General features: G+C 65.0%; 1 protein-coding gene across 1 annotated transcript; it reads left to right on the forward strand.

The window, feature by feature from the left end:
* Nucleotides 1-1,910: 1,910 nt before the first annotated feature.
* On the forward strand, nt 1,911-12,246 carry LOC142818994 (uncharacterized). The gene is made up of 4 exons (XM_075902707.2): nt 1,911-2,105; nt 4,791-5,720; nt 9,875-10,088; nt 10,793-12,246. The coding sequence occupies exons 2-4, from the start codon at nt 4,874-4,876 to the stop codon at nt 11,004-11,006; spliced, it is 1,275 nt and encodes a 424-aa protein (XP_075758822.2). The 5' UTR covers nt 1,911-2,105; nt 4,791-4,873; the 3' UTR covers nt 11,007-12,246.
* The last annotated feature ends 299 nt before the right edge of the window (nt 12,247-12,545 follow it).

Genomic DNA, 12,545 nt, shown 5'->3' on the forward strand with positions numbered 1-12,545 from the left:
CAAACGGACGGTCTGGGTCAGTGCCACAAAAAGGCCCCTCTGAGCAGCTGCATGGAAGCACGTGGGGACCCAGCTAGCTGCCCTAGCCAGCCTGGGGATTTCTCCCCAGACACTGCACAGGCAGCGGCGTGGAAGAGGAGGCTGGTGGGCAGGTGAGCACCAGCCCGGGGCAGCGTGGGTTACCGAGCCAGCTGCTGGATCAGACGGTGCTGCCCTGTCCTGCCGGGGGAAGGGGGAGGCTGTGGGGGGTGGGCTGGGAGTCCTGCTAGTCTGTGGCAGAGCTGAATGCCCCATTTCTCCCCACTCCCCTTGCAGTTCAGCAGCAGCGTCAGGCAGTGGGGGCCGTGGCGGGAGCCAGCAGAACCCCCCCCCCCCAGCCTGGTTCCTCCGCCGGCCCAGGGGCTGCCCGCCAGGCCCCGCTGCTCTGCCGCTGCCAGCTGGATCCCGTCCCCGGCTTGTGTAATTCTAGCCTCGCTCTGCCCCCCGGCCCGCCGCTGGGCTCTCACCTCAGCGCACGTGGCGGCTGCCCCACAAAGCGCTATTGTCAGAGACGCCCTCGGCTCACCCCTCGCCGGAGGCCGTCAGCCCAGCGTGCGAGGCCGGGCCGGGGTAGCCCCCCCTCCCGCCGCCAGCCCTGTGCACTGAGAAACCTGCGGCTCTTCAGCTGCCCGTGCCCCCCCCCGGGCTCTCTTCGCTGGTGGGGGCTGGGACCGGGGCCTAGCTGGGCCTGGATTCTCCAGCCCTGCCTGGCGCGCTCGCTGCTCCCCGGGGCGCAGCTGGAAGCCCCCCCCCAGCACAAAGGGGCTGCAAGTAGGAGGCCTGAGCCCTGCAGGGCGTTGGGGAAGAGGGGGAGGAGCGAGGCAGCTTTGACTTGGGCAGAGGAGCCGCCGCGGGGGCCTGGTTCTGTTCTGGGAAAAGATGGGCTGGGGGGGGGGGGGAGTAAACGTGTAAGAGACCCAGACTCAAGCACTGGCGCTGCCACAGACTGTGACCCTCCGTGCCTCAGTTTCCCCATCTGTCAAATAGAGGGGGTGTGGCCCACCGTGCTTTGAGATCTGGGGGGTGGGGGAGGAGAACCAGCTTTAACCATTTCAGTCCTGGGTAGGGGGAGGACCCTGGCTGTATAACTGAGGCCCGTTCAGGCTGGGTCTCCACCGAAGCCTCTGGCTCTGAGACGGGGGTGCTGCAGGGGCAGCTATCCTGGGCCCCTGTTGCGTTCCCCTGGGGCTGGCTTTAGGGGACTCTCCCCCCTCCAGGGCCCATGCTGCTGAGCTGATCTGCAGCCAGCCGGCTCCAGCTGGGTGGTTCCTGGGTCAAGCCCCTGGCTTGTAGCTGAGCTAGTTTTATCTTTCACCAGACTTCGGAAGGGTGGGGGGGGAACGGGCTGCGCCCCCAGGTCCGTGTGGTCCCAGGCTCAGGCCCCCGCTGCCAGATCCCACCTGGAATGCAGCGGCTCACGTTTCGCCAGCGTCTGCTCCCAGCCCCCGTGTCTCAGGGTGCCTCAACGGGGGGTCTGGCGTTGGGCTGGCCACCACGGCGCCCGACTTCCCGAGAGGCACCGTGCGCCAGAGCAGCTACTAGAGGCCCAGCTTGCCATGAGGCCTGGCTGTGACACTTTTGAAGTGACTGTCGCTGGGGGGGCCTCAGTTTCCCCATTTCAGGCACTGTGACCCCAGCGGGGCAGGGAAGGTCTTGCAGCCTAAGCAGCCAAGGGCAAGACGGGGAAACTGAGGCACTGTCCCTCTCACCCAGCAGAGAACGTCCTGGTCCGTGCCTCTACCCACTGGCCCATGCTGCCGCTGCAGCTGGAGAAGGGATAAGACCCCCCCCCCCCTGCAGGGGAGGGGGCAGAATGAGGCACCGACTGCAATTAAAATCCAGGGGGGCGCGTCCCCCCCTCCCCGCACGTCTGCGCCCCGGGTGCGCCCGCCAGGCGCTTTGGGATCTCGGCGGGCGGAGCCGGGAGGCCGGGGTGAGGGGCCGGGCGGACGCGGCCCCGCCTGCGGGGATTGGCCGGGCGGGGCGGGGCTGGGCCGGCACGAAACTTGACTCGCGTTTTCATTCAAACTTGCAGCTGAAGTTGCGCCGGAGCCCCGAGCCGGGCGGTGAGTGGGGCGAGGGATGAGCGTGGGGGGTGATTTGGGGAGGGGACGTGGGGGTGAAGCAGGCGGCCGGGTGGATGTGGCTGCAGAGGGGGGCAGCTGGGGGCCATGTGGGTCAGGGTGGATGTAGGGAGTGAAGCGGGGGCAGGGGTGGGTGCTGGGGCAGCTGGGGGTGATGTGGGTCGGGGCGGGTGTGGGGAGAGACGCAAGGGGTAGGGGGTGACAAGGGCGGATGCGGGGCAGGGGGGGTGTTGGGGCAGGTGGGGGGGTGGATGTGGCGGTGCGGAATTGATGACATCACCCCCCCCACACCTGCCCTAACACTCATTCCTGCCCCCACATGTGGGGGAGGAGCAGGGTGGATGTGGGGGGAGGGGGGAGTGCTGGGGCAGGTGGGGGGTGATGTGGGTCGAGGCGGATGTAGGGGTGAAGCAGGGGGCAGGGACGGATGTGGGGGTAGGGGGGAGTGCTGGGGCAGGCGGGGGTGATGTGGGGGAGAAGCAGGGGCAGGGACGGATGTGGGGGTAGGGGGGAGTGCTGGGGCAGGCGGGGGGTGATGTGGGTCGAGGCGGATGTAGGGGTGAAGCAGGGGGCAGGGTTGCTGTGGGGAACAGGTGGGGTGATGTGGGGGGTGGCGGCAGCGGGTGCATGTCGGGGAGAAGCAGGGGGCAGGGTGGATGTGGGGGGAGGGGTGAGTGCTGGGGCAGGCGGGGGGATGATGTGGGTCGAAGCGGATGTAGGGGTGAAGCAGGGGGCAGGGTTGCTGTGGGGAACAGGTGGGGTGATGTGGGGGGTGGCAGCAGCAGGGGTGCATGTGGGGGAGAAGCAGGGGGCAGGGACGGATGTGGGGGGAGGGGGGAGTGCTGGGGCAGGCGGGGGGGTGATGTGGGTCGAGGCGGATGTAGGGGTGAAGCAGGGGGCAGGGTTGCTGTGGGGAACAGGTGGGGTGATGTGGGGGGTGGCAGCAGCAGGGGTGCATGTGGGGGAGAAGCAGGGGGCAGGGACGGATGTGGGGGGAGGGGGGAGTGCTGGGGCAGGCGGGGGGTGATGTGGGTCGTGGTACATGTGGAGGTGGGGCAGGAGTCAGGACTGACGGATTCACATCCATTTGCACTCCGCGTTCCCCCCCTGTGTCCCAAGTGGCCCCTTCCTGCAGAACTGCCCCCCCCCCCGGCTCCCCCTCGCCCACTGGCGCTATGGGGAGATTCCTTGTCAGGGTCACGCCGAGGGGCCCCTGGGACCCAGATGTGGGAGGAAGTGGGGGGAGATGTTGACGGAGCTGTCTCCTTTCTGCTTCCCCTTGGCCTGGCTGGGCGGGCTGGGGGGGGCAGTGGAGATCTGGGGGGCACACAACTCGCTGCGTTTTCCCAGCCTGGGGGCCCAAGTGAAATGTTTTGCTGCGTGCAGCGGGAGGGGGAGGACGGTGCTCGGCCTTGGAGGGGATGTGGGGGGCTGGGCTCGGGGCCTGCTGCCCTGCCTCTGCAATCCCATGGGGGGGGAGAGGTGCAGAATCAGACCCAGATTCCCCCCCCCCCCAAGATCCCTGTACCTAGGAGTGGGTCCAGCAACTTCTCTGCCAGCTGCAGGTCAGGAGTCGGGGCTGGCTGGGGGGGGGGGGGGGGGGGGGAGGATTCCTCGCTGTGGGATTTTATCCACCCAGGTGCATTGTGGGGGCCGCCCCCCCTTCCAGATTTGGCTGGGAGCGGAAACGGGATTTCTGATGGGCTGCCCCGGCAACGTGCACCGTGGCGACTGCCGTATCCTAGCAACGGGGCCCCAAGGGGTCGGGGTCCCACATCCTTTGTCCTGCTGCAGCGAAGAGGCCTGGGTTAAAGGACACGGCTGCCCCCATTCAGGGGTTATCCCTGAGGGGTTCCCCCCATAGAATGCACCCCCCAAGGCTCCTGGCTCCCCCAGCCCGTAGGCTGGAGCCTGCTGTGGGGAGGCCGGGACCCCTTTGACAAAGGGACGTGTAGGGGGCTAGAGGAGCTGACGTCCCTTCCGTTTCCTAGGATCTCTGCCCCATCATCAAGTCTCTCCCCCCCTTACTCCCCCACCCCATCTCCAGCCAGGCCTGGGCCCCACACAGTCTGGAACCAGACCGCACGCCGGCCGGCTGAGCCCGCCTCTGCCCCATCCCACAAGCTGTGGGGCAGGAGGGCTGGGCCCCTCTGGAGCCCGTGGGCTGCACAGCGCTTCCCCAGAGGTGGCGGCCTCCGTCCCGCTCCAGTCTCGGCTCTGATTGTAAGGCCAGCAGACGAGGGGGGATCACAACACCCATCCCCCAAGAGAAACGCTGCCCCAGCCCCTCGGGGGGGTTCCCTGCCTGCCCCATATAACGTGGATTCCCCCCCCCCAAAAAAACAACCCCACCCAAATCTGTGGTGGCAGCTGCTTTTCAGGCATCAAATCAAGGCTCATAAAATGTCCCTGTCAGTCCCTACCCCCCAAGGAGAAACGCTGCTGCGAGAGGTTGGCACACTGCATCGCCCCTGGCGCAATGGCAGGGAGTGGGGTCTAGTGGTTAGAGCAGGAGGCTGGGCGTCAGGATTCCAGCTTGCTAAGCACAGCCATGAGAATCTGGACTTCCCGCTTCTGAGGGGAGCAGGGTCTAGTAGTTAGAGCGAGGGTGCCCAGGTTCCCCCCCCCCCAGCTCTCTGACAGAACCTTCCCCCCTCTGTCTCCCAGGAGAGCAGTTGAGCCCTGGAGATTGCCCGGCACAGGAGGGGGGTCAGACGCCCTGTTCTCTCCCCCAGCCTGCCCCTCCAGCCATGACCGCCCCCAAGGTCCCGGCCAGCTGCCATCAGCTGCGGGAGTTCGACAGCGTCAGAGACTCCCTGGCCGACCTCCTCAGCCAGCTGCAGGACATCGACCCCAGCCGCCTCTCCTTCTCGCCCTTCCTCGACCTGGACACCCAGATCTCCCTGGCGCCCGTCTCCGACAGCCCCGAGTCCTCCGTCGAGGAGCTGCGCTCCTCCTCCGAAGCCTCCCTCGGCCTGGCCACAGGCGGCTCTCCGTGGCCTGAGGCTGAGCTGGCGCAGGGGCTACAGAGCCAGGGGGCTGGGCCTCTCCTGGCGGACGCCCCCCAGCCTCCCACGGAGCAGGGGGACCTCGGGCGTCCCGTGGACCCCACAGACCCTGCCCGCCCGTGCAAAGGCTGCGCCCCTCGGGAGGCTGGGGACAGCACGGCCGGGGTGGTGCCCACAGAGACCTGCTTCCTGGACAGGGCTGGGGCCACGACCCCCGTGGAACACCTGCCCACCAGCAGGGAGCCACGCGGGTCGCAGCCCCGCAGCGACGTGCCAGCAGGCGCCACGGCCGGCCGGCCTCTCCCCAGGGAGGAGCAGCCGTCCCTTGATTCGGGTGCCGACTCGGTTTCCTGCGGCCCCGAGGAGCCCGCCGCTCACCTGCCGCCACCGGGGACGTGCTGCGGCTGCTGCACCAGCGCCCACCTCAAGGCTGTGTCCTCGGTCTTCGTCTCGCTGCTCCTGGCGCCCTGGATCCTCTACGGACTCTATCACTTCCTGCCCTTCGAGCCGCCGCTTTGCCCGGACCTGGCCAGCCGCGTGGCCTTCGCCCTGCGCTGCCTCCTCATCGCCGTGGTGCCCATCGCGCTGGGTAAGCTCCGGGGTCATTAGGCTTCAGGGCAGGGGTCAGGAGGGAATCACCCCTCGGCCTGGCCCCTCCCTTCCAAAGCTGCAGGTGGACCCTGGCTCGGCCCCCCCGGTGCCTCAGTTTCCCCAGCGGTAAGGTGGAGATAAGGACACTGTCGGGGTGGGGAACTTGCTGTGTCATTGCAACATCCACTTAGGAGCCTGAGCGAAGGGGCGGGGGAGTCCGGCGTTCCTCCTGGCGGCTCTGCCTGGCTTGGGCCCCGCACACGAGGACCTCGGGACCTATCTCCGGACTCCTACGTCGTGTCCTGGGCCTCATGCTCACGCTCTGTGCTCCCCTGGGGGCTGGTAGGGGCTCCCCTCCCCAGGGACCTTCCCCCCTTCAGTTTGGATCCGGCCCTTGGGCTGGTGCCAAAGCGCCTGCAGATTTTCCAGGCCCCGGGCACCGCTCTGCCCCGTCGGCAATAGGAAGCCCCTTCATACAGGGCCGGGTGCTTGCTGGAATGGTGCCCCCAGCCAGTGCGGGTGCATCTGCCCGGGGCAGGCGGGGCCTCCTCTGGGGTTCCCTTCCACTGTCTCCTCCTTTCCCCCTTCCCTGCCCGCTCTGAGCATGGTGCTGAATGGCAAAAAGGGAAGACATGTCCCCCCTCCCCCGGACTGATTGCTTCCCCTGGGAGCCGTGCGGCTGGGGCCGTCGCCGATTCCTCCTCCTTGCGGGGTGTCTGCAGCCGGCCCTGGAAAAATCCCTCTAAAGTAGGGCCAGGGGGTGGCAGCTCCCTCCCCTCGCTGGCGGCCCACCGCCGCCTCCTGGGAAGAGCCCGCTCCTGATTCCAAGTCAGGGCGTTGGCGCCGGTTCTGTTATAACCGACCCGGGTTTGGCAGCCCCCCGCGCCTGATCCAAAGGCCATCGGAGTGTTTCCATTGGCTCCGGCGCCGAGTGAGCGCTGGGGGGTCGCCTCCGTCGTGCAGACTTGGCCCGTGGAGCCCAGTATCTCACTGGGGGGGGGGTCTCTGCAGCCCTGTGGCCAGAGCACAACACCCCCCGGAATGAGTCTGAGCAGCTTGCGTGGGGCTTGCTTCCGGGCTGCGGAGAAGGCCTGCAGGGTCCCTGTCCTCTCCTTGGGGGCTGGTCATTCCCCAAGCAGGGGCCCTGGTAGCGCTGGAGTCTAGTAGGAGAAAAGCAGCCGCCTCAAGGCAGGGTCACTGAGTTGATTTCCAGCAAAGCCCCCGGAGGGCTCCCCGCGACGGCAGAGCCCTTTTCACCGTGAATGGTCCAAGGGAAATAGGGCTGTGTCGGCGCGTCGGGTTCCTCCGATCCTGCAGCCCGGTAGCAGCAAGAACAGACTCCGCAGCCAGTAGAACAGGGGGGTTTATTGCTTCTCCAGGACACAGCCCAGCACAGACGTGATGTCTCCAGGAGTCTAGGTCAGGATGCCTCAGCCCCCTTGAGATGGGTCCCTGGGCCCCTAGATTCCAGCCCCTCCTTAGTCTGTTTCCTTCATGGTTCCCACCCAAGACTCCTGGCTCCCAGACCCTGCCCCCAAACCAGGTGTTCGTCTCCCCTCCCTTCCTGTGTCTCTCCCCTGGGGAAAGAGCCTTGTTATCAGGTGTCTGGGCTAATACACATGTGGATGAGTCAGTGGGAATCACGCATCACAGTCCAGGGGGACCCCGGGTTACAGAGCAGACAGCCCCCCACTATGTTACAAGGATGAAGTTCAATAGGATCAGATGCCAAGTGCTCCGCTTAGGGAGGAACAATCCGTGTCTCTCACAGACTGGGAAGTGACTGTCTAGGAAGGAGCCCTGCAGGAAGGGATCTAGGGGGCAGAGTGGACCACAAGCTAACTAGGAGTCAACAGTGGGACACTGTTGCAAAAAAAGCCACCACGATGCTGGGCTGCATGGACAGGAGTGTGGGGAGCAAGACCCGAGCCGTCATTCTGCTGCTCTGCTCCGCGCTGGTTAGGCCTCCGGCGGAGGATTGTGTCCAATTCTAGGCATCACATTTCAAGAAAGATGTGGAGAAACTGGAGACGGTCCAGAGAAGAGCAACACAAATGATGAAAGGTCTAGAAAGCGTGGCCTGTGAGACTGAAGGCACTGGGCTTGTCTAGATTAGAAAAGAGACGCCTGAGGGGACAGGAGAGCGGTTGTCAGGTATCTAAAAGGGTGTCACAGGGAGGAGGGAGAAAAATTGTTCCCCTTGGCCGCTGAGGACAGGACAAGAAGCAAGGGGCTTACGTTGCAGCCAGGGAGGTTGAGGTTGGACATTAGGAAAACCTTCCCAGCTGCCAGGGTGGTGAAACACTGGAATAAATTGCCCAGGGCGGTTGTGGAGTCTCCATCACTGGAGAGATTGAAGAGCAGGTTGGACAGACACCTGGCAGGGATGCTTGGTCCTGCTGTGGGGGCAGGGGACTGGGCTTGCTGGCCTTTCGAGGGCCCTTCCAGTCCTAGTGTGCTCTGATTCGATGAGCCAAGCCAGGAATGTCCTCTAGGCTCGACTCCCATCTCTGGCCACGCGAGCTCGGTCTCCCACGCCCAGGTGCTCCCGCCGCGCTGGGCTGGGCCTGTCTGCCATTTGTACGCGTTTCCCGCTGTGTCAGCGCGGGAGACGAAGGTTGCTAAGTGCTGCTTCGTCAGGGCTGGCCCCAGCCCCCGGCCGTCTCCCCTGGAAGGCATTTGAGGAGTCAGTTTTTAATTACAGAGAAAATTCCTCCGGGTCCCTTTGTTATCTCTGTAAATAGCCAGCGGGACAGGGAGCACACACGGCTGTTGGGCTGGAACTGGCTTTTGGACGGCTCCCTGAGCTAGGGAGGGTCTGATCAGGGACCTCTCTAGGGGCTGGGACTGCCGGGTCACCAGGCCACCTGCTCCCTGGATGCAGTGGGGTGAATGCACTGGGCTACACTGGCTTGTCCTCTCCGTTATCAGTGGGGCGGTGGCATGGCCCTGCTGCTGAGGGGGGCTTTGCTGTGCTCCGTGCAAGCATCCAGCCAGGCCTGGACTGATTATTTGTAGCGTGACCATGCCTAGGCGCCCCCACACCACCCAGGACCCGTGGGGTTCTGCACCCACACAGCCTTGCCCCGGGGCTGATGATCCCGCTTCCAGCCCTAGCGGGGGACAGTTGCCCACCTTATGTCACACGGGCTAGCTGTGTCTGGGAGGAGGCTGAGGGGAGAGGGATCAAAAGGGACCTTGCGCTTCATTTGCATAATCACGTCGCAGCATTCTTTTGAAAAAGGGTATTTCGAAAGTGAAACCGCCATCTAGACGCGGGTCTTTCAGGGAAAAAACCCCTTATTCGAAAGATCCTCAAAAAACGAGGAGTACAGGATCTTTCGAAAAAGGGGGGGAGTTTGAAAGAACCGCGTTTCACTTTCAAAATACCCTTTTTCGAAAGAACACTGCGACGTGATTATGCAAATGAAGCGCGGGCTATTTAAATCCCTGCTACATTTGCACTTTCGAGCTGCCTAATTTACATCCCTCTTTCGAAAGAGGGATGTCGTTTAGACATGCCCTTGGTTACCCTCTGAGACGGGGAAACGGAGGCTTCCCCTGCCTGCCCGGTGGGTGAGGAGTCACGCGCATGGCACGCAGAACGCTGGCCTCCCGGCTCAGCAGGAGGCCGGCCCTGGCAGGCTGGGGCCCCCATGCTGTTGGCATCACTCCCCGGTCCCCGTGCGAGTAGTGTCAATTGCTGCTGCGCCTCGTTCGCGGCACGGAGCCAGGGCAAACCACTGGCTTTCAGCGTAGGACCAGGTGCGTCCCTCGTGTGTCCTGCTCTTGTCTCGCCAGCCGAAGGACTCAGCCTCTGATGGGTCTTTCCCTCCAGCGGCAACACCTAGTGCTTTGCCCCCAGGCTGGAGCCTGTTATCTGCATTGTACAGGGGGAAACTGAGGCACGCAGCTGCTCAATGGCAGGGCCACAAGTAGAACCCAAGGACCCTAGCTGCCGTCGATCTGGGGTATTTATGGCCCAGTCTTTAACCCCGTTAGCTCCCTGTGAGGCTGGACGGGGCTGGGACTCGGGGGTGCAGTGGGGCAGAGTTGGGAAGGTGCAACCAGGGGAAGCATAAAGGAATCTGGGCTTGGCTGGCAGGTCTGCTGCAACCATCTCCCCTTCTCTCCCCCGTCGCCCTGCCCCAGGGGTCGTGTTTGGGGCTCTCGCCACGCTCTGCTCGGTGGCCATCGGCCCGCTGGACCCGCAGCCCCCGTCCAGCCTGCTCCACCGGCTCCACGTCACCGGCTCCGTGGAGCAGCTGGTCATCTTTTGCCTCAACGCCGTGGTGCTGGCCACGTTCCTGGCCCAGGAGCACCTGCGCCTCATCCCCACCCTGGCCGGGCTCTTCTCCTTCGGCAGGTGAGAGACCGGGGCTGGCCGTGGCAGCACAAACCAGGCCCCCAGCCAATCCCTGCCCCCCGCAGGCCTGCTGGTCCCCCCTAGTTAGATGCCTCCTGGCCAGCCCCGCCCTAGCAGGGCACAACACGGGGGCCTGGCCCATCACTGGGGTTCCATTAACTGCAGCTCTCCCCAGCTGAGCTCTTTGGGGCGTGGTTCCCCTCTAGCGGCCGCTGTGCCCCACCTGTTGCTTGCCTCAGCAGCGCTGCCTGCCTGAAACGCCCTTCCCACTGGCACGGCCGTGCCCGTAGCCGCCCCACCCAGCTGTCCTGCCTGTAGGCGTCCACAGGGATGTATCTGAGCCCAGAGCAGGCCTCAAAGCCGCTGGTTTGGGTCCCTCCACGTGCCGAGCCTGGTCGCGCTGGCGGGAGTGTCACGAGCTGGCTGATTGGAGGGGGGAGGGCCGGGGAACCCCGGACTAACTCCATTCCTAAGTGCCAGGCTGTGATGGGTCCCGGCTAACGCAGATTTAACCTCAGTCCCTTGGACGTTTAACCTCCCGTCCTCGCCGAAGGGCGGCTCCTGTTCTTTGAATGGCGGAAGCTCCCTGGGCCCTTATCGGCCTCAAAGCTCCACCTGCTGCTACGTGCCACAGGGACCAGTGGCCTGCCTGCTCGACCTGAGCCCGGGGGCGTCTCACCCCTTCTCTGCTCTTTGTGCTGCAGGTGCTGTTACTGGCTCAGCCTCCACGTGGGCGGTGCTTACCGGGGCTTTGGCTTTGGCCTCTCCTTCTTCCCGGTCCTGGCCATGACCATCTACAACCTGTTCTGCCTCTACGACCTGGGCTTCGCCTTCCTCGTCACGCCCCCTCCCGCGGGCGGGAACAGCAGCTGGTCCACGCCTGCCCCCACACTGGTGCTAGCCAGCCACGGCCGTTGAAGGACGGAGGGCACAGCATGGGGGCAGATACTGCCGCCTCTGGCGCTGGCCCCTTGAAGGACACCCCGTACCCCTGCGCCAGCCGGCGGCTCAGCCTGGGTCAAGACACAAGGCAGCACAAAGCTGCCCGGCTCCCTTTTGGCATCCCCGGCTGGGCTCCCGGCAGCGCGGCGCGCTGGACAGCCCTGTAGTTGAAGGCAGCTTCTTAGCAACCTCTGCAGTAAGGGCCCGGAGACACCACGGAGCCGCGGGGCCCAGCGCTGAGCCCCCCAGCCGTGGGAGAGGGGCTTTTGCCTTCCCTTCCCAACCACTGCTACGCCCAGGGCAGATACCGTGAGCGAGATCCCTGCGCAGGGAGAGCCTTTCCAAGCCTGGTTCCCTCCCTCCCAGCTTTCTGCCGGGCTGTGCCGCGTGCCAGGCCCAGCTGTCACTGCAGCATGGCCAAGGTTAAGCTGAGCCTAGAGGAGAGGGACCGTCTCCCTTTGCTGTGGCCTGGTCCTGCCTCCCTGCTGCAGTCGGTGCAGAGGAACGAACAGCTGCCGTGTCCTCGTGCCCTGCTCATCCTGGCAGATCGGGTCACGTGGCCGGACCCGGGCCGAAAGCCGGGCTTGGTTGCCCTTGAAAACTAGCCCAGGAGAAGGCTCTGAAAGCTGCAGCCCTGAGGGTTTTATTGTTTGTTTCTCCAAGGGGCCCGGCCCTACCGCAGGGCACAGAGCCCTCAGTTCCTGTCGCTGCCACCCCCAACACGGACCGGCAGCTGCTCTGTTGCAGGAGGTGGGGGGTTAACCCCGTCTCTGCATTTATAACCCCCCCATATTCTTGACCAAGGGGACCTCATCTCCCTTGGCTCCTTGTGCTCAAGGCTGCTAGGAATCCTGCCCTTCGCCCATGGCCAGAGGCTGCAAAACACCAGCCCCGGATCTAGGCTTCCTCCCTGGGCAGGGAGACTAAGTAGCCCCTTTCCTGGTGGAGCAGAGGGAACCCCCCACTTCCGCTCTGCCCGGCGGAGAAAGCACCCAAGCTGTGAATGCTGAGAAGGGAAACAAGAGTCTAAGCTGCCCCCGCAGCTCTTCGGTTCCTGCCTCCCTCTGGGCTGCCACGGGGCAGGCCTGGGGCCAACTCTGCAGCCACTGGCAGGTGAAATGCCCGGACAGGGTGCCTGCTTCCTGCACCGCAAGGCCGTGACCCTAGCGACCTTGGGCACTGCAGGGAGGGCTCCTGGCAGAAACAGCCTGGGCACCAGCCTCGGCACAAAATAAAATCGTGTTTCTACCTCTCCCGGCCTGCGGCTCCCCTTCCTGGCGGGGCGCTCCTGAGGGGTCTTGCAGCAGCGCGGGTGGGAGCTGGCCCAGAGCCTCACAAACAGCGGTGCCATTGCGTCCGACGGGCAGCGGGCACCGCGAGGCCCCGGGCTGAGGGGCAAGTCTGGGTGTGGGGCCGTGCTGGGTACCACAGGGCTCTGCGCACCAATCGGTGGGGCTAGCAGCCGCCACTTTTACTCCCCTGGCCAAGCTGCGTGGGCTCACAGCAAAGCCGGCC

Source organism: Pelodiscus sinensis, chromosome 32, assembly GCF_052426305.1.
Source record: "Pelodiscus sinensis isolate ZL-2025 chromosome 32, ASM5242630v1, whole genome shotgun sequence".
Classification (NCBI taxonomy): Eukaryota; Metazoa; Chordata; order Testudines; family Trionychidae; genus Pelodiscus; species Pelodiscus sinensis.